This window comes from Rhea americana, unplaced genomic scaffold, assembly GCF_003343005.1.
Source record: "Rhea americana isolate MKP2758 unplaced genomic scaffold, rheAme1 scaffold_88, whole genome shotgun sequence".
NCBI classification, from domain to species: domain Eukaryota; kingdom Metazoa; phylum Chordata; class Aves; order Rheiformes; family Rheidae; genus Rhea; species Rhea americana.
Genome location: NW_028187066.1, coordinates 3089497 through 3111636, shown reverse-complemented (window position 1 = coordinate 3111636; position 22140 = coordinate 3089497). Strand labels below are relative to the sequence as shown.

General features: G+C 39.4%; 1 protein-coding gene across 3 annotated transcripts in view; it reads left to right on the top strand.

Annotated features, from left to right (window-relative positions):
* The window catches only part of GRIP1 (glutamate receptor interacting protein 1), a 160439-nt gene that overhangs the window by 101048 nt on the left and 37251 nt on the right, over window positions 1-22140 (top strand). For 2 of the 3 annotated variants that reach the window (XM_085323817.1, XM_085323816.1), the window contains exons 8-11: window positions 8574-8721; window positions 10347-10516; window positions 16016-16171; window positions 21384-21570. In XM_085323817.1, coding sequence (XP_085179943.1) covers window positions 8574-8721; window positions 10347-10516; window positions 16016-16171; window positions 21384-21570 — 661 coding nt within the window. The remainder of the gene's footprint in view (window positions 1-8573; window positions 8722-10346; window positions 10517-16015; window positions 16172-21383; window positions 21571-22140) is intronic. The other variant, XM_085323818.1, reaches the window with a different exon arrangement.

Sequence of the window (22140 nt, the reverse complement as noted above, 5' to 3'; positions counted from 1 at the left end):
TAGATTAACAGGGTATGTGAAGAGAAAGATGTGGATTGGGAGAAATTGGGACGTAATGCAACTTTTGAGCAGAGGAGATGCCTASTACAAAATGAAAGGTATCTGGGTATGGAAGAGTATTAGCAGAAGGAAAGAGTGTCCCAGGAATTGAGGAAAGTCCTTTAAGCCTAAGGGGGCTAGGCAGGCTTTGTAATCTGAACATGAGAGAAGAGTCTGAGGCAAAAAGTCCACGAGAGGATTCTGAATACTCCCACTGACACTGTTTTTCAGCATTGGTAACAGACATTTCTGAGCTGAGAAGGATAATGGGGTTGAAATTGAAAGGTATGAAAGGTGGCAAAGATGGTTCGTGAGCTTTTGGTTTGAAGAACTTCGGCTGAGTTAGAGACACATGAATGAATTGTCTCTAACTAGTTAGATGAGAAGAGGAAAATGGAGAGATTGTCCCACTTTGACACAAGTATGAAATTGTTTTTATATGGGGCAGGAGATGAGAGAGGTGTTCGTTTGGAGAATATCTCCATTTTCCATTCTGAGGTTGAGTAGTCCCTCTGATTTCACTTATCACCCATCCTGCTGGTATCCTCTTGAAATTATTCCTGTTTCTCATTTTTAAAATCTGATTATAGATAGGGGTGTAAAATTTTTTTTTCTTAATGGCAATTACCTCGTTTTATTTGGACACTGTCAGTTTTCTTTCAGTTGCAAGTCCAGCTTAGTTCGAGCCTGTTCAGTAGCGGTGCCATGCTAATGCTTGCAGTAAGGAAAGAAATACAGGTTTGTTTTGTGTTGTTTTGGTTTTTACTGTTCGTGCTGCTGTAATTCCAACTGTAGAGCTGGATAGTTAGAACAACTGTTGTTTCCTCTATAGCTTGCCTGAAACACACAGATACTCTGCAAATAAAGGAATGTAGGGAGCATGCATATTTTTAATAGGCTTAAGTCAGGCCTCTGAGACTGCCACTGACCCATTGAACAAGAATGCTATTTAATTCTTAAATAGTTGTTTTATTATTAAAGGAACTACCACCCWCACTCCCTGAACATTGCTTGCAATGTGTAATGCCAGCTTACTCCATTCCAAAATATATTTTTGGGTAAAGTCTCATGTGTCATTAAGCTTATTAATATTTTCTGTATTCTAACTCTTAAGAGAGAATTGGAAACACTGACAATGATTTTTAGCTTTTCAGCCATCGTTATCAGAGCTTGCTAGCTGGCATTGATTCTTATTTTCCCATAAGCTCTGAAATGAAGAAAGGTTACTCGGCTAAATGAAGCACGAAGAAAGCCAGCGTGCAAGTGTTGTATGAGGTTAGTAGGACAGAATTTCAAGATCAGTACTGTACATCAGCCCTGTGTATGTTTTTTACTGATGACCTTTACAGATATTAAAGTATAAGGAATAAATAATACTCCTCAGAATGAGTGCTAATGACCCTGCCCAACTGTAGGGCATCTTGAATGTTGTTCCTCTGCCTTTTACACACTGCAGAGGTTTTCTTCCTGCCTCTCCTCCTTACTGCTACTTTCTCTCTTGAAACCATTGACCCACAATCCCAATTTCATTTTCTGATCAGATTATTTTTTAAAAAATCTGTAACTAATATTCCTTTTGCAAAATTAGGGATATGCTGAGATCAAATAATCTTTGAAATACAAGGAAAGGGAATTACATAAATAAGCATCCTCCCACCCCCAAAGTTTAGTATTTAAATAACCATCAGTCAGCCGTTCATGAGAAAGGGAGACTTAGATAATCATCTAGTTGATCTTAAATGCAAAGAAATCAAAAAGCCTCCACCAAGTTAAGTAAAAACATTAGCCAGGTAGAGTAAGGCAGATTTTAGGATGTGGTTGGTGTGGCTTCATACATCACATAAACCTGAAGAAGAAGAAAGGCATTAGAAGAGAGAGGTGTGAAGGAAGGACAGAGTTGAAGAAAAGCTTTGCCACTCTCAGCAGATCTTTCTCTTGCACAGTAAAAGTAACTATTTCTGTCTTAGGCTCTATTTTTGCTAGAGACCATGGAGAAGACAGATGACTTGAGGAGGCTGATCACCTCTCACTAGATTAGTCCTAGAAAAATGTGAGAAGGGGAAGAGTGGGGTCATGGCATGACAAGCAGATGATTATGAGTGTCACTATGGCAGATGGGGTATGATGATACCATTAGGACTGTGAGAAGCTAGGACAACTTCCAGTGCATCAGTCTTATGATAGAGATTGTGTTTTAATGGTCATGACGAATGGTCTTTCTGGGGTGGCATTCATTTTAAAACAATAATCCTTAAGAATATAATAAGCAAACTGCAGGAAAGATGTCCAGATTCATTGTGTGGTTCAAGGTACTGTCTGACAGTAATGAAKAGTCCGTAGGTTCATGAAAAGCAGATGTGAATGAGCATAGAATCCCTAAGTGTTTTTTATGTTGCTCCACTGTCAGCTGAGAAGTACCATAAAAGGCATTACAAAATAGTCTGTGTGGACCTGCTGTAGTAGTAGTGTCACAGTAGTGTCACTGCTTGAGCCATGGGTCTTAGAAACATGATTCATCCAGTCTGTTAGAAGCTCTACTTACTCTTTCTCTGGATAGCTTACCTAGGCTCAAATTTGTACAACTGGCCATGGATTTTAAATGTCCAGTAAGAAATGTATTGACTCTGATTTTTGCATTTTAGCTCTCTAGCTTTCCAAAGAAATGTCAAATACTCAAAGCTCCCGATAGTAAACCTATGGTATCTCTGACGTTACACACTTGAAATCTTGTGCCATTTCTGACAGACCTGGTTTTAATATTTCAACTGCTGCTATTTAATGCAGAATACAGGGATACTGATGCCTAGCACTGATTCTGAATGGACTGACAGATCTATGCCTACTGCACTTTCCTCAGTCATCAGTTATTCTGTACATACTCTGTTGTCGCTGAGGAACTGCAGATGAAGGCCCAGACCTGGAAGCAGGAGCTGGGGCTACTGTTGTCTCATTCTGTACCTTATACACCACGCTCACCGTGGCAATTTCTAAGTACCACTTATGCACTGAGTGTTGGCGGTGGCATGCTGGTTGTCTTTTCTTTTCTAGAGACTGAAAATTATGTATAATAGAGTGTTTTGATTCGGACGTTTTCTGCAGAACACATGGGCAAACATGCATATGTACACATGCACATGCACACACTGCTATGTTTTTGTTAAAGAAAGCAAGTTCAAAGAAATGGCCTTGCATTTCTGCATAAAAGGACTTCAATGGTCGTTACATGAGAGTTCAGTCAACAGGCTCCTTGGGGAGCAATCAGCAACTGTCCCATATGCATCAGAGCTGCAGTGTGTAGGATTGAGCTGCAGGCAGCAGAGCAAGGTGGTGCTGAAGAAGGATCATTGATCTTTGTGCATCCAAAAAGAGTGCAGCGAGGGCAGAGAAAAAAGCAAGAGTAAAGAGCAGGGAATGTGGAAGTCACGGAGCGATTCAAGCTGATTTCACCAAACTGGTTTGCTGCTCCTTACTGTAAATGTTCCAACCTTTTGCTCTCAAAGGAGGGAGAGTCAAAGAATATTTCAGTTTTCCTTCCTGTTCTCCAACAGTCTCCCTTAACTTCATCAGAATACATCTCTGTGACACTCCCAGTTACCACTTGGTTTTGTGGAGGTGGAGATGAGTTGGTTTGCTGGTTTACTTTGATAGCACAAACAGTCTGGAGGAGCATTGCCAGGAAATGCAGACTGCCCCATCCATCTCCCATCAGGTAGGTTTAGTGGTCATAGTAGTGATGGCAAGGAAGGGAGAATGTGCGTTTATAGGAAGGAAGAAAAACTCTCACTATGCAGTAATACCTTTAGAAAACTGGTGAGTGGTGTGGAGGGCAGATGCATTTCCCAAGCAGGCATTTTTGTGGGTGTCTAACCTGCAGATGACATGGTGAGATGATTGTTAGCCTTTCTCTGAGAAAGTGCATGTCAAGGAAGCTGTCTTTTGGGCAGTATGTTAATAGTACTGTGCTGATGCTTAGTGTCATATTCATAACAAATACCATGTAAATAAATGTGGTGTAGCCGTAACAAAAGGAATTGTGTCTGYTGTCATCTCTCCTCTTTTTGTGATGCTTCCTGTCATTTATAAGTGTGCAGCACTGTTTGTTTTGTGTTGTTCACAGTGTTTTGGATATGTCCACTCTTCGTTTGGATATTGGTACTGGAAATTTTGGTTTAGATATAGGAGCTGTTTTTTCTTCTTTTAGGAGGGTTATAGAAAGTTACCCAGCACTTATAGCATGTGTGCTCTGAAAAGGTAATCTGGGTGTCCAATTGATCCAATTAACTTTTATGCTTTCTTGACCCGTCTGAACATGAGGCACACAGGTATAGGGTCCAAAAATTAGGGATACAGAAAGAGAGAGAAAGTAAATTTTCAGGTGTACTGAGAGGAACTAAATGGACAAAAGGAATTAACTGCTCCTACTATGAGAGAAATTGCTATACTTGCTGTCTGTGAGCTCCCTTGATATGATGGGAGCCAGCAAAGATGGGAGAAACAGAAAGGGAGACTTTTTTGATCAAGAAGAATTATTTCTGTGAAAACTTGACTTCTAGTATATGTGAATGAGATACATTTAGGTCTGTTAAAGCATTGCTACAAATGCAATGCTAAAAATCCAAATTGCTAAAATTCCACACTGGGAGAACTGAAGGATTTGAGTCGATACATTTATTGACTAATCTGAACCAGCACAGACTTACTGTGTTTTTTTACTGCATTCAGTGAGAGATTCACAGTAACAACAGAGAGCTACATGGGCCTGCTTTGTACAGTTTTAAAATGAACAAATTGTTAGCTTGTGGACATGTAATAGGGAAGAAGCTCAGCAACAGGAAAATTACTGTGAGACAGTAAAGTATCTACTTGCTTGTCACTCACACTATTGCTAGAAGATACATTAGCATCCAGGCAAGATCAATAGTAGTCTTTGTAGAGCTGTGTGTTTCAGCTGTTTCAGATGGGTTTTTAAGCTCAAAATCTGTTTTGGCATCCTTCCTCCTTGCTTGTCTCTTTTAAATACATTCAAAAAATTATATGTACCGTTTTTTTGCCTATAAAATAGTAACAAAACACCCCAAACCTTCCAGTTAGAGAAGGGAGAAGGCACACACAGTAGCAGCAGGGCTCCAAGCTCCTGCAGGAAAATGCCCATAGTTCATTGGCACTTTCCAGCTTGCAGGACAAGGTTGTGGGGGGAGTAAGTAGCAGCATAAGCTAATAAAACTAGGTTTTCTATGGATTTAATGCCATTGTTGATTGGCAGCTATGGCTGAAGTTTTTCCCATTTTAGGGCATTTGTAAGCACCATTTCCCATGTAAATTCTCTGCTGTCTGATACAAGCAGCTCACTTTTTGGCCTTCCCCCATGGGAATCCTAAAGAGGTTCTCTGTGCTCCGCCAGCCACCAGTCCTTGAACTGAGTTCAACGTTTAAGCGATGAGGAGAGGCATATATAAATAGATACATACATTTAGAAGTACATAAGCAGACACATATAATGTGATCACATATGCTTCATTTCCATTGGAACTAAATCAACTAGACTAAAAATTTTCTTTCAACTTGGAGATTCATATGTGATTACTTTGTGGGGGTGGAGGTGACACAGCTTATTTTATCCACAACTTTTTGTGTATCATATAGTATATTTATACATTATAGTGTGTTCAGAATAAAAATCCCTGTTGCCAATGATCAGAGCTGTCAAGTAGAAAAAGTGCCCTGCCATATAACTGAAGAAATGTATCAGCATGCGGAAAGTAGTGCTACTTCCTCTGGGAGGCTTTAATCAAGCCTTGTGTACTGATTGAGATGCAGTGCTCAAAAGTGAGAAAAATGATTAACAAAATCAAAAATCTAGAGCATTTTTCACACAAAGATTCATCAGTATATCTTATGTGATTACCTAGCCAATAAATCAACACAGTGTGTAAGTGCTTCAGTCACGGTGTAAATTTCTTAATGACTGAAACATCTTCACACATGAATAATTTATACCGATATGATTCATTTTTCATACCCATGCTTTACTCCAACATGATAAACCAATCCTTCTCTGTCAGGGAATATGTGCTTGATTATTGCTCTCTGATTTCTTTCTTGTGTGTATTTTCCACAGTTAGACACACTCCATTTCTTCTCTTCTAGTTCCTCTGATGTAGTTATCTTCCTTATTCCTCCTGTCTGCCTTGGTTTGCCTTCCCAGTGCATTTTAACAGGCACCTGGGAAATAATGCTAGGACATAAGCTGATAGTGCATTTCTTGAGGGACGTTGTMTGCTTTGGAACTGCATCTTGAAAGATTGACTCATTCTCAACAGATTATATTTACATTTAGTTTCCCCTCCTTTTCTCAAAGCATTACAGAAGGAACTTGTGATGGGCCAGTGGAAAGTTTAACTATCATTTTCAGAATCCATGTAAGTTCAAACCTTTGTTACAGTGCTCATGACTAACATCGTTTGAGTCTTCTTCCCATACATCTGTAAATGTGAACTTCTTTGTAGCTCCAGAAATCACCGAAATATCCAGGACAAATATAATTGTTTTCTCAGCACAGGAGTGGGAATCAAGAATTCTTAAAATCTGCTCTACAGCACATGCTTATCTGGCTGCATGCAAGTCACTGCATTCATCTTGCCTAGCTTAGATGTTTAATCAAGACATCTAAGACAAGAGTTTGAGTGCCATAACCACCCCCCATTAGTTGCTAGAGGAAAACAGGTAACTGCTGAGGACAGGTCACCCAGCTTTAAATCCATTTACAGTATGATGCTGCAGGCAGAAATGTTTCTGGATGGCTTCCCTTTTGGGATTGCAGCTGAAGGCTCGGTTTGGATTTGCAGAGTGACTAAATTCAGTAATGGCTGTGGAAGTTCAGCCTTTAAAAATTCAGTCCCAGCTGGGCACAAAATTGAATCACTCAAAACTAAAGGGCACTTTCAAAAGTACCGAATTTCACTCTCAGACTCTGAAGTTTCTRACTCAAAAAAAGACAACAAGGATATAAAAATGATTTCAAGTTGAGGGAAAAGAGGAATTCTATAATAAAAAATTTAAGCTTTATTGGCATTGTATCTTACTGCACCCAGCACCTTTTTCATTTCTTTTCCATATTCAGTTTTCCTATTCTTACTCTCTAACTAGGAAGAGAACCTTACCTAYGTGTCAATTCAGAGCCTTCATCAGTTATCAAAGTTCTCATTCCATTTGTGTTATCATCATATAGCTTGTTACTTCTGTATAATAATACGCTATTTCACCATCTTTCTCTTACGTAACAGAATTTCATGTTCTGACCAATTTTTCTCATATATACTGTGAAGCCCAGTTGCTGTTCTGCTACAACTTCAATCTCAGAGACTTTCGAGAGACATCACAGTCGAATGTTTTATTAGTACCCTTATAACAGGCTCCAGTATGCTGTGAATATGAATCTCCGCTATTCACTAGCAGGAGATTGGTAACTTGTCTCCAGCCTATGGTTTCTCTTTTCAGCTTTCTGATTGTAAGCACCTTTAAGGGTTTCTGATATCACTTTCTTTGTCTTAATCTTTTCTATATCCTTAAAACACACCTTCATTTATTGTATTTTATTCCACTGAGATCATTTGTTGATAGATGGGTATCAAATAGGAATTATCAGGTAGTCTGCAGGATGTACTTTGCTCTTGTTATTGCATGCTTTATTTTGTCACTAAGGAAGCAGGTGATCTTTTACTGTTTTTCCTTTGTTCTGTCTAGTACATGTCTGTCTCGGATGTCATTCCTCAACACAGTCATCAGTCACGACTGTTGCTGCCTCCTTTTTTCTGCTTTCTCTTTTGAGGGTTTGGTCATTTGCTGTCTTTGACTGGTTCTGAGGCAATGCTTTATCCAGTGGCAGGATATTACTGGAATCCTCTGAACTGCCTCACACACATTTCTCTTCAGCTTTTGCTATTTCTAGCTGTCATGTACCATGCGCTTCCCCATTTTCTCCTAATTTATCCTCTCTTTTTGTGAAGGATTTCTGGTAGACCCTTTCTTCACCTTTGTCATTTAATTGTTATAGCCACTGTTCACAAACCTTCCCCTTTTTTTCTGGAAATGAATCTAAAATCTTTTTGTAACCTATTCACCATGAGGTGAATAGTAACCTTCATTTTTCACATTTCAGATCATCTTCTACTTTTTTATTAGTTTTGTTTCTTCAGCATGCCTGTTTTAAATTCCAGGTGATTTTTAGCTTCAGTTGTTCCTGGAGGTGGCTCCTTAACATACTCTGGTTCCCTGTCATGGTTTAGTTGTAATTCTGACACACACAGAAGCTCTCAGACATCCCAGATTCACAAACTTCCTCTTGCTTTTTTCTGTTTCACTTTTAAGAGTTAATTCTGGAGACCTAAACTGATGCCATCCTGGAAGTTCTTTATGCAGCATGGTATCTGGCTGGAAAAATAAAAGATCCATGGATATTTTATGTGGGAAAATATGAAAATTGCATAAATACCACATTGGTATAATACTGATTTGTTGTTGTCTAATTTCAACAGACTCAGTAGCAACAGCATCTGGACCACTGCTAGTTGAAGTTGCCAAAACTCCTGGCGCTGCTCTTGGGGTTGCACTAACTACCTCGATGTGCTGCAACAAACAGGTCATTGTCATAGACAAAATCAAATCTGCAAGCATTGCAGACAGGTGAGTGCGACAGAAGGCTGACACTTGAGCTCCACACATCCATTTAATTTCTATTTTTTGTTTAGTTTGATTTTAAAGAAAATCTTCCCGTTACTTTCTAGATGTATTTGACTAAACCAGATGCTCTCAAGGTTGCTAGGACTTAAAACTAGCACTTTGTCAGATCATTGTTCCATACTGCAGAGTTTCAGGATTCCAGGACACCATTTACTTTTGCTTATTCACATACTATTCAATTATATAAGGCAGCCTCAATGTAATACGTGTCTTTCTGTTTGCACTATGCAGCTCAGAAATTTAGAGGTCTGCTCTGACTATTAAATTTAATGCTTCAGCAGAGATTAGTATTAAAAAAAATCCCACTGGAATTCTTAAAGTAAGCCCACGATATGGAACAGCTGTCAAGGGAAGTAAATTTTGAGGCTTTTCAACCTTGAAGTGTTCTTTTAGGATACATCATTCATTCTTATGGCACAGAGAAATGGAACTCCTTGTATTTGGATTTTTTGTTAATATTTTAGAGTACAACTGAGGTATTAGGAAGACTGGCTTCTGTATTCTGAAGTGATTTTGCAGTACTTGATAAGGAAAATCCCCTTTTCAACTTCATTTGAATTTCATTGTACTATATTAAGATCAAATTATATTTAAAATTGAGGGAAAAAAAATAGATATTTTTCGCTGATAGTCTAAACCTCTTTACCAGAGCTGTGGGATCTTTTCCGGGATACATGTGTGTGCGTGCGTGTGTGTATACGCATATACACATGTYTATCTAAAAATTTCCTTAAATATTATGTTTCAGCAGCAATTTCTCCTGCATGTCTCCCAGTCACCCTACCTTATAACTCCTCTTTGGCAATGGTGCTTTTGGTAGCACCCACTTGTAGCAGTGAGTCTACAGCTCCTCTGTGGGCTTTTCCCTACAGTAGAACCTTTGAGAGTGACGGCCATTGATCCAGGGGTGTTCTCCAGTTCAATGGTGCAGGATGCTTTAATTTTCTCCCTCTGTTTTTTCCCATTTCGCAGGGAGTAACCAATTAAAGGAGCTGTCCACTTGACTGGTACGTCGGGATGCTGACTGCTGTGTTTGCATTTCTCAACTCATCCAGTAGCCAGTCTCTTTAGTGCAGCGAGATCTAGCAGATAGCCCCCTCCCCACCCCACTCCTCAAGTCACCATGCTAGCCCTGGTTTCATTATTTGTTTGACTATTGCATAATTTCATCGTCATTTACAGCTTTTGTACTAATAAATGTTTGAACTATAAATAACTCAAAAAATGATGAACTGGGTGCTTGTGTGAGGGATATGTGACCAAGTTACTCGAGTCTCCTTAAACTCTTCTCATTTTACTCTGCTGCCATTCACACGTATTTTAATAGTCAGCTACCCCATTCCAGTTCTGTGAGTGATGTCTTTGCATATACTGTATTAACTGAATTGTTTTTAAGGTTGGTACTAATAAATGTAAAGTCTGACCAGTGACAATGCTTACAAAACACAAATCTCTCTCTTGAAAAAAGAACAAACTCATAGTTGTCATGACCAGTTTGAAGGCAGTAAAACTCGTTTCCCAAGCAAAGAGCATTCCTGATCATACTGAGTTTTTCACCTTTTCTGTAGATGCGGTGCATTGCATGTAGGAGACCATATTCTGTCCATTGATGGCACCAGCATGGAGTACTGTACTTTGGCAGAAGCAACGCAGTTCTTGGCTAATGCAGCAGATAATGTCAAACTTGAGATCCTGCCTCACCACCAGACACGTCTTGCACTTAAAGGACCAGAACACGGTAAGATCTGTGGCACCAAATATACTTTCTTTTTCTGCTTTCTTTTTCTCTCTTTTACTTTGCATGCCCTTCTTGAATGTCCAGGAAAACTGATGCCAAGGCAATTCTATCTGTAAATGTTGTTTCAGCTCCCCAAGTTACGTTTCTGAAATCATTCAGAAGCCTCAGTGTTTTTTTGGCCTTAATGTACCCTCAGAGATTCCTGTGATAAAGAGGGAAATGTTTTACTGAGAAAGGGCTCTGCACAGTTGCAAATGTGCATAAAGACACCTGTTGGTTCTACTGTTGTGATCATTGGGGAACAGCCAGGTATTTCAGTAAATGACTGAATTGCTTCTTAAAATTAGAAGGGAGAGGAGGAAGGGATGCTGCTAACTTCTTTTAAGCATATTCACTTGATAATCTGTTATGACCACATCATTAATGTACCTGTTTTCTCTTAAAATACTTTAACAAAACCTTATTTTCTTCTGCTAATGGCATTATTATTTATTGCCATCATCTTCTAAAATATTTTAGATAGCTTCACATGTTCGTTGTCTATATTTATGAAAAAAAGTGTTCAGGGACAATTCCCTAGAACCCTGCCCTTCTGCTCTGTGTTATTTCTTTATTTCGTAACAACAGGCTTGAAGAGAGTGGCTTTCCATTTTCAAATCAAACATACATAAAATGTCTTAGTATTTGCAGATGAGGGCTTCCAGTCTTGTTTTCTAAATAATCTTGAAAAAGTGCCTAATTTAAAGTACTCAAAAATTCCTTATAAAATTTAATGTGGTGATGAATGGCAAAGAAATAACAAAGGTAATCAAATACATACAGAACAAGTATCTGTGTACAGCATGAGTCAGTGGTGCCTTTTTATGCCCCTGTGATACTGTGATTCTGCCTCCTTTAGACCAAGACAAGATTTCAGAGACCTAGAAACTTGGGTGATAATAAATGTTCTTGGACATAAAGCTAAAATCCAGGCTGTCTCTGGATAAGCAACTGAGCTTTGCTCTATTCAGTTTGTCAGAATGGGGAATATTGAACTCTTGGCCAAGAAGACACTTGTTTCTCTTAGTTCACAGTGAATGAAAAGTAACTTTAAAAATATTCTTCACCTGAGTCTCTTTCACATTTCTACTAAAACTGTTCAGAGAGAAGATAGAGCAAGGAGTGATACTGCAGACGTAGAATGAGCTGGAAATCAAAAGTTTGCAATTTACTTCCATACCTCTTAGCTATGTCAGTACATTGCAAATGAAGAGTATTTCTGTTGGGAAGGTGAGTTTGTGTGGGACCAAGGCCAAAGATTTCTCATGTAGATTATCGTGTTACTTCAAGCAGTTTTGTGCCCTTGTGGCCAAGAAAGCCAATGGTCTCCTGGGGTGCCTTAGGAAGACTGTTGCCARCAGCTCAAGGGAGGTGATCCTGCCCCTCTACTCAGCCCTGGGGAGGCCTCGTCTCGAATGCTGTGTCCAGTTCTGGGCTCCTCAGTACAAGAGAGACCTGGAGCTACTGGAGAGAGTCCAGCGTAGGGCTACAAGGATGATCAGAGGACTGGAGCATCTGCCGTATGAGGAACAGCTGCGAGAGCTGGGTGTCTTCAGCCTGGGGAAGAGAAGCCTGAGGGGGGATCTTACCAATGTGTACAAGTACCCGAAGGGAGGGTGTCAAGGGGACAGGGACAAACTCTTTTCAGTTGTCCTATGTGACAGGACAAGAGGCAATGGGCAAAAATTGAAGCACAGGAAGTTCCGCCTGACCGTGAGGGGGAATTTCTTCCCTGTGAGAGTGATGGAGCACTGGCACAGGTTGCCCAGAGARGTTGTGGAGTCTCCTTCTCTGGAGATATTCAAGGCCTGCCTGGATGCAGCCCTGTCTACCATGCTGTAGGTGACCCTGCTGAGCAGGGAGGTTGGACTAGATGATCTCCAGAGGTCCCTTCCAACCTTACTGATTCTGTGGTTCTATTATTCTTAAACAAAATTTAAACCAAACTGATGCTGTTAATGTGCTAGTCATGTTCGCCCAGTATAGATGCTTTGATAAACGAATGCTCTTGCCATGCTGGCACTGGGAAATGGCTGTTATGATATAATATCAAGAGTATTTTGTGAAAACTGAGTAAGTGCATCTTTTGGGGAGAACCCTCCTTAAAGTAATAAAGCTGCTTTCTTAAGCATACCGGAATAACCAGAATGTTTATAACCTTTCCTAGCCCCTCATCAGATAGTGCTGCTCAAAAATCGTGACCAATTCAAGATGTAACATGCTTTATGGAAGCAAATATACTCTTGGAAACAACCTTTCATCATGTGTTGCATGGCCTGGCTGCTACAAAATTTGAAAAGCTGTGAATGAGTCATTAAGGCTCTACCTCTTAAGCTCAGTTATTGGTCTTCCTGGAACATGTTATGAATTTAAAATGGTCAGAAAAGTCAGTATATAGAAGAAACAGAAATTTAAGCCCTAGAATAAAATAGAGAGCACTATAAGGAACCTGGGGGGGAGGGGGAGTCATGCTTTTTTTTTTTTTTTTTTTTTTTTTTTTTTTTTTTTTTTTTTTNNNNTGCTACCATCAATTTCTCTTGCTGACCCATTAATTTTATGTTTGCTGTACACAACTCTGTGTTGGAATAACTTAACTTGCCAGTAAATTATTACTGTTACACATGATAGGATTTTCTTCTAGAGAACTTCTGTTGAATTGGGATTATTCTTCTACAAACTGAGTGAACTGAATTTGTGAGACTTCCTGCGAGGACATTTTTATCCCTACCTTCTGTGTGAAAATAAAACATTAAAAAATCAAAGGCTACCAGATAATTTCCTGCTGGAAGCAGTCTTTTTAATTAAACAGTGCTCATAGCAACTAAAAAATAGTGCAAATCCACCTGGCCACATTATTTTTATCAGATTTTAATTTTTACACGAAAGTTAAAGAAATCTTGCCATCTGTATATGTAATCAAAGAGAACAGTTCATTTGAAAAGATATGATAAGTCTGCAAAGTACATACTGCTGTATCAGATTCCTACTTCTATTTCTGGGATATTTTTCTGGCTCCAGAGTCATGATTGACGCATAAGATTTTCTTAAGTCTTTGAGGTCACTCGTGCCGGTGTCTGGTACGTGAGGAGCTGAGATCCTTGCATGGGCGCTGGCGTTGGCACGTCGCCATTCCCGCGTGGGTGACCCTCGCCTGGTTTCGGAAGTGCTTGAGAAAAAGARGATGATACCAAGTTGGTTGCATTTGAGGCTGAGGCGGGGGCAGCAGGGGCGGCTGCAGCGCGGGACGGGACGAGGTGGCTGGGCTGCGAGCAGGGCCGGGGTGGCTGCGATGCAGCTGAGGGCCCCGGGGTCCTTGTAGCATTTTCCTTGGCTTTCCCCTTCCCTCCCATGTCCTTTAGTGCAGTGAGAGGCCGATTTAGGCAGAGACGAATGAATGCGTTCGGATTAAAATGTTGCTTCTGTAGTACAAAAAAGAAGTAAAATAGCCCTACATAGTGCTTGGTGCAGTGGCTACAGTTTTCTCCCCTTTTTGTCTCCTGGGGTCAGGCACATGAGGCAGGTGTAACCCAACCTACCAGGGTCCCGGCTGCTCTTTGAGAGCGGCACGTGGTCATCCCATGGCCACAGACATCACGAGTAGAGTAGGTAGAATAAATACATAGATATGCAGCTCACAGGCTGAAAGCAGTGAACTGTGTAAAGAAATACARTAAATTATTTTTCAGTAAACTAAAAAATATTTGATAGTACAAGGTGAATCRCTCATGTTTTTAATACTAAAATCGAGTGGCTAGTTCCCAGCTTGTGTTCTTCTATGTTAAGCAAGGACAAGACTACACGGAATTCGATGAAGACTAGACTGTATTTAGTGAAGGGTGACTTCCTGCAGTTTCCCTTAATATTTCACACATCGACTGAAATGCTTCCCATTTGCTTGGTAGATACTGGTCTTCACTTTTGACATATTCCARACTTCACATACTTAGGATTAGCAATCAAGGATGGTGTCAGCTTTTATCTAGAAAATGATCATTTTAAAAAATGTGGAATTGCATATCAAAATAATAAATAGGAACCCTAAATTTTTGCTTTTACTTTATTAATCAGGCTTCAAGATAGAGTTTTTCTGCTGCTGGTGCAGGGAAGTAGTCTATTGCACAGAATAGTATAATGCCAGCAATAGATGCTGGCAAAATTAAAATGTCAATGCAGTAAATTGAATTGACTGGAATGTAAATGTCTCCATTGTAGGCAGTGTGATGTATAGTACCCAATTTTATTTTTTAATGTAGCTGAATGCAAGCAGAAACTTACTAACTTTCAATTAGTAGTCATATAAAACACGTCAGTATTTTCAAAGAAAGTTTACAATCTTAGCTCCTAAAGCCAGAAGGAGATTAAAAATTGATTCAGTACTAATCTTTTAAAAATGAATAAAAGACAACAAAGAAGCAATCAGAAGCATTATTTCTGAAAGGGGTAGCATTTCTGCTCCTCGAGTTAGCATCCCCTGGTTAGAAGACAAGGTGAGGTTATTTATTATTTTATTTTATTTTATTTTCAATATGTTTTCATTTTTTGATTTTTTTTTAATTATGCAATTCAATTCCCTTTCCCTCTTCTCTGGTCCTTTTGTTTTCTGATTTTCCGTCATCCCTTCATGTGGGCAGTAAAGGTTCAAAGAAGCAACAGGCAACTTACTTGGGATTTGTGTGCAAATCCTCATCTACCTCTATTTTAACACCTACCACCCTGACCATGGGAGGATGCCAGCCTTCAAATTCCAGAATATGCTTCCTCAAAAACACCTTCGTAATGTTCCACACTTTCCTGCTTACAAAGCTTCTCTTCTTTTTCCTCCTCTTCTCTTTCCTCTTCTTTCACTCATGCTTTTCTCATTTCAGGCACTAAAACATTTTCAGTTTTATAGATGCTGCACTTTCTCATAACCACGTCAAGGTTATTTCTGACATTTTATGCCTTTTCCTTTCTATAATGAGACAGCCTTTGAAGAGAGGAAAAGGCTCAAAAATTCTCAATGAACCAGTTCGTCTCCCATTTGAATAGACCATTAGATTTGAGTAGGCATATAAAACAATCTTTGAATGCAAAGCACAGTTTACAAAGCTTTTGTCAGAAATTACCTACTACAAAAAGACATTTCTAAAATCAGTGTATTTAGACATATTGTTCTGCATTGATTCATAGTTAAGTATCAAAAATTCAAATTTAACATATTTTGCCTAAAGTAAGATGTATATTGTAAATGTAATTTTTGTATCTCCAGAATTTTGCTAGCTCCCAAAAGGTATTTTCATAAAATGCTGGCTATACTTTTATCTAGAGTCATCTATGTGGTTTAATGTCTTTGTTATCAGAAATGCACAAGTCATTCCTGTGCATCGTGCACGTTGTTTGAGTCACTGATGAGTTACAGGCATGTGCCGCACTCTGCCGAGATGACCGAGTGCTGTGTGCCAAGTGTTCAATTTCTTGCAGCAGCTTTGGTGTCTTCATCCTTCTCTCCTACCTCCATGAGTGCATACAGCCTGAGTTCCCTGAACATGGGGACCTTACCTCGCAGCCTCTACTCCACCAGCCCGCGTGGGACAATGATGAGGCGGAGGATGAAAAAGAAGGACTTCAAAAGCTCCTGTAGGTAGTAACACCAACCGCTTGAAATGTGCAATGAATGGGTGGAGGAGGGGGAAGGTATAGCAGAAAGGTAGATGGTACCTTGCTGAATGTATACTTGTCAGAAGAGAGAATAATTGGAGTTTCTGTTAGATGTGGGGAAGGATCAGCATAAAAATGTTTATCCAATGCTAAAGTGAGATCAGTAGATCTCATACAGCTTAAAAATCTCATCTGAAACATATAATGYTATAATTTCTTCAGACAATCCTGCAAGGGTTTGTCATACTGTTACTACAATGATTTTCAAAATCCTTTTTCTACTTTTTTATATCAGGGAATAAAATTCATAGTTGATTAGTCAAGAACAGATTATTGGGAGTCTCAGCTATCACATAAAAGAAGGAGAAGAGCTTGCAGCTGTACCTCCTTTGTAGTTTTAATGTTTGCATCTACACCATAATCTGTACTTCTTCTTCTTCTTCTTTTTTTTTTTTTTTTTTTTTTGTCAGGTAGAGTGACAAATAACAGTGAAAACTAAGCAACCTTCTTTCTGGCCACTTTCCAGGGTTCAAAGTATGGGTTTTCCATGCACCAGTAATTTCCCAAGCCAGAGTGGATCTATTTTAGTCTGTTCCACTTTGTACATTATTTTTCCCTGGGCCAGAGAGCATGGTTGTACCAGTGCACTGTTTCCCAGACTCCATGGAAGTGCCATCTCTTCTTTTGGCTTGTCCATTTTCCTGTGATCACCAGGGTCATCCTGCTGAGCTCAGTTCCTCCAGAGCAGGCAGGTGAGAACTGGCTGTGTAGCCACCTGCTCCAGCTAATAATGCCCACAGATCCACTCTGGAAAAACTGAGTTGCTGCAAACTACGCAGCCACTACCCCATATAAAAGATTTCCCATGGTCATAGCAAAATCGTAGCGAAATGGCAACCTCCAACCAAGGCCAGTCACTATGAAATCGAGAGGGAACATTTGAGAGAGGAACTGAGGTTTTACTTTCCTGCAGAAGTTTTTGTTGCTTGCTTGTTCTTGCTTATTTCTTTTGTAAAGCAAATATTTTTACATAACTTTTGCCTGTAAGTACATTTTTGCTTTTAATCTGATCAGCCATCTATCACAACTCATCTGTTGACATGCTGGCTTCTAATACATTCTTAGGTGTCACAGGGAGATAGTGTGCCATCCATGCTAGGGTATCAGTAGGGGTTCAGCTCTCACATATTCTCACGTGCACATGAGAAACAGTAGTAGTGTTACACTAATTGATTTGAATAGTAAAATAATGCCTGATGCAAAAATCACTCTTAGATTGTGGTATATTATAAAACTATTCTAGACAACAAAAGACTGTTAATCCTGGAAACAATTCTAATACTGTTATAGATCTAGGAGAGAGCTGTTACTTGCGTTAATTTGTTTTTCAGATATTTTTCGTTCAATGAAGCATAGCCATGCAATTTGCCGTCATGGAGAGCTTCAGATTTTGGGCCTTTAAGTCCAAAGATATACATTATTTAAGTGGGACAGTCACATAAGCACTGCAGCCCACCTAAAAGAAAAATGGCAGTAGGAATGATTATCTCCTGCAGAAGAATTATTAAACAAATCTCTAACTACAAGATATCAGGATGAGSCTTGGTAGTGGGTAGTTTATCTCACATTTAGCTGATCGTGAGGTATTGATACAGCTTTCCAAAACACGGGGGGCTGGCCCGATCCCTGAGTCTGCGTATGCTTTACTACGAGCAGTGACTACATTAGCAACCCTGAGTCAGAGCTAGCTTGAGAAGAATTGGCCACTAGCTGGCTAGCCAGGTTTGCTTGCCCTTTTCCATGAGCTGGCTTGTCACCTCAGGTAAGGTTCCTCACTTCTGTTGCTAGACTTCTACCTCTGCTTGTGACTGTAGTAATCGTCAACTGAAAGACACCCAAGAGACTGAATGTTCGACAAGTAACTGTGATGCAGAACAGCTGCTGCTGTACCTTGGCACTGCCCAGCAGCAGGACTCGGCAAACTTTGCCCTCTCCCTCTTGGGAGACTTACGATAAGTGGATAGGACTGACTGTTGTCTTAATTTTAGTGATCCTTTTCTTAGCCCAGTTGGATAGTTTGAGGTGGGTTTTTTAATGTAACTTTTAAAAAAGCTTTTGGAATGTTATTTTGGAAGAAAAAGATGTGTCAGCAAAGGGTGCTATAAAGTTTTCATTGACAATTATTTAGGAAAACCTGCATAACTTAATGTGATCATCCCTGAACTCATACTGATGAAGTGTGATGATATAGGGGCTGTAAGCTTTTTATGGCCATGAGTCTGCAGTCATTGCATTACTTACGTAGATCTTTCCAAACCTGTGGCTGTAAATCTTAAAGGCATGCCCTACTGTCATGTGCTTTATTTATGCCATTTGTTCGCCATCTTTAATCTTCCTTTGCTTTTTCACTTCTGAAATGTAGTACTTGTTGTGGAAAAGCTTATATTATTTGGTTAACRTTTAAATCCTGGAAGTATTTTGTAATAGGTCCATGTTAGTACTGGAAAGTGAGAGACATTTTTATGCCAACTTACATGATCATTATTATGGCTGCATGTCTGGTAGCAGTTAGAGAGTCGCAGACATGCATAGGTATGATTTTCTCAGCACATCTGARTTAGCTGCTACCAGCAGGAACAGCAAACATTTAACATTTTCCAAGGTTCAGAGTGGAGGACTGCAGGCATAATAGCCCACATACTTACCTTTAAATACATTTTGTTCTGCTTCTCTCACATCTACAGGAATAAAACAAACAGATATATGACCTTCAAATTCAAGATTACAGATTTACATACTACAAAGAACACAGTACACTGGTCCCCAGGGTTGTTGCCATCTTACAGCTGGATGCAAAATTTACAAGGATGCTAAAATATACCCCTAGCATTAGCAAACAGGGTTCATTGGAGCCATACACATTTGTCTACATACCCCTTTTAATGCAATGAGATTCCTCGCAAAGGTTGCTTCCCCGATTGTAAAGCTTCAAACCCATCAAGCAGCCAGAAAATTCTGCAGCRTTTCTTGCTGCAATCATTGTTGAATTGGAAACCACAACAAGTTTTAAGTGATGTTTTGATGTCCCTGTGACATTTTATATAGCCTTAGCAGAGAGCTCTTATTGCGTAGTTTGGAAAGGATATTTTCATTTTTGCTTTTCATTCCTGTTCTAGTTTTTTTTTTTTTTTTTTTTTTTTNTTGGTGGGAATTGGAGTAGTTCCTAATGGTCACTGGTAAGTGCCCACATAATCAAAATTTTTACTAGCTTAGTATTAAATCCCACAAATATTAACTTAATTTTACAATATGAATTAAAACCTTAACTATCCTAAAACTTAAAATAAATGTTGTAAGACGTTTGAGATTTCTGAATATGACATTAGAAAAGGGTAAGAAAGTTACAGAGTTATCTAGATGCCTGCTGCAGAGAAGGAATGGATGGCTAAGTGATGGGAGAAATGCAGCTAACAAGTAGAGTGATCATTGTATGACCTTAAAAAGGAGGGAGAATAGAACTTTTCTAAGCTTTGACACACTGAGCTTAGAAATTTCTGGAGGGTGGATTCTGATATTACTAGCTTTGAATTTATTGGATCTATTCATATTTTAAGCCTTTGCAGTGCTGAGAGCTGGAGAAACCTATTTCTCGCATGCAGCACTGGAACTAGTGGCCATATCTAAGAACAGATTATTAACATTTACCTCTGAGTATGAGCTTATCTTACTCAGTGCATATAGAGGAAACAGTAAGAATGAATCTATTGAATAAGTACACAGTTCTTATAAAGGAAAATGAAAAAAAGAAATGAGTGAGAATTTACAATAATTCAGAAAAGATAATTGGTTTCAGAGTCAGTTGCATTGCTGAATGAAGGTTTGCTGAGAGAARACAAATTTGTGAGTTTTTCTTGACAGTGAAAGTTTTTGCAACAGAATTGTTATTGAATTGTTATCACTGAAAGTGCCACATGAATCTGATTTTAGACTAACCATGACAGAACAAAAGACCCAAAGTAAAGGAAATACTTACACAACCCCAAGGAAACCTCTGAGATCTTTGTTACAGCTATGCTGATAATACCTGTAATGTAAAAGCAAGGACTGATTTTTCCCACATTTAAAATGTTCCACATTTAAACTACTAYTTTAGATAAGTTTTATCTAATTCTTTGTAGCTACTGCAGGCAGAAACAAGTCTTCAAGGAATTTAAAGGTGCAGAAAGTAGTAAAATAGATTTTCAGAATCTTAGATGCTGGAGGAATATCATTATAATATTACACCATTACTTTCCTGGTCTGAATAGGAACTGAGAAAATTCTAGTTTTCTGTCTATGACATAATACTGTGTTTTACTGGGTGCATGTAAGTAATGATAAAATACACTTTCAGGTAGAGGTCAAAGAACCAATGGTGCAATCTACTCCTTTCATAGGTTGTCGCACAGAGTCTCAAATGYTATTTTTGTCTTGTTCTGTAGTGCAGCCTCTTCAGAACGGGAGTGAGAATACAAGAATCTTGAAAATACAGAAGTAGCTGTCTGTATGTCTCACGGGAAGGGTTTTTCAGTCTCTTTAAGCAAGCCCACAGAACTTTTTTCTTGCCATCTCTTTAGACATACGGGTTGATAAAACAAGGAAGTTAGTTTGACATAAATTACCCAGTTAGCCTGACGTAATTGTTACCGGATAGTAAACGTGTTCAAGTTGATGAGAGGAAGGCATCYTTCTTTCTTGCAAGCAAGCCTGAACATGCGCCTTGTTGCTAACAACAACACGTTGCTGTGAGATGTTCAAAAGAGCCCCCCGGGAATCAGCCTGAAAAACAGATGAGATTGTGCCCCCAGTTCCCTTAGTCCCTTTGAAAATTCTGCTTGTCCGTCCTAAAACTTAATGCAGGTAGAATTCAGGGGTGTTCTGAGGTTTTTGGAGTAGGGCTGGGGGGGTCAAGTAGATTTATTTTGCACAATAAAGGAACTATCTTTTTGCATTATACCATGCAACCAGATGTTTTCTATTGTCTTACATGTTATAACTATTTACACATCATTTTTAAACTTTAGCCTAAACAGCATTTGAGAGAGATGTTTCCATGACTAGGTTTATTGTACAGATCAATTTTGTTGAAGAGCAATGAAATTTCTGCTTTCTGTGTATGAATGTCTTTCCCCTGGTCTGCTCTCTTTTATAGTGTCTTTAGCCTCTAGCACTGTTGGTTTGGCTGGGCAGGTCGTCCACACAGAAACCACAGAAGTGGTGCTGACAGCTGACCCCATTGTAGGGTTTGGGATACAGCTCCAGGGTAGCGTGTTTGCTACAGAGACCTTGTCTTCTCCGCCTCTCATTTCCTATATTGAGTCTGACAGTCCGGCAGAAAGGTGAGGTTCTTTCAGACAACTGTTAAGTACATTTTGGTGAGCATTCCTCGGGGTACTTTGGGCTGGTTGCTTTGAATTGCTGATGAATTGCAGGGCCTTGTTCAATAGAAGGGTGGCATGTAATAAGCTCTCTGTTCTGATAATAATATTTCATATTCCTGAAGAATGACAATCACTGGTGCCTTGATCATCCAGAGTCCTCCAGCAGGAGACTGGAAGCTATATTCATTAAAAAGGGAGAAAAAAAAAAAAACCTACATCTCTGAAGTCAAAATAGTAATAATTCAGTGTGCCAGGGAGCAAGCCAGTCCTACTCAGCTTTAGCATATGTGAAACCTTAGGAAATACTAGAGTTTTGACTTGCTAGTTATTTCATTACAGCATTTCAGTTGTACCTATATGCTTGTGTATCTTTTCAATCATGGCGTGAGTTCATGTAGAGCAACAGTAGTTGCACATGCAACTGCTAGTTGCCACTCCAGAGCTACAACATCTGTAGCTTGGGGTCAGAGACAGCAGCGATGTCYGCAGGTGGGGTGGAGGCATGAAGGCTGGGCCCCTCTTCCCAGG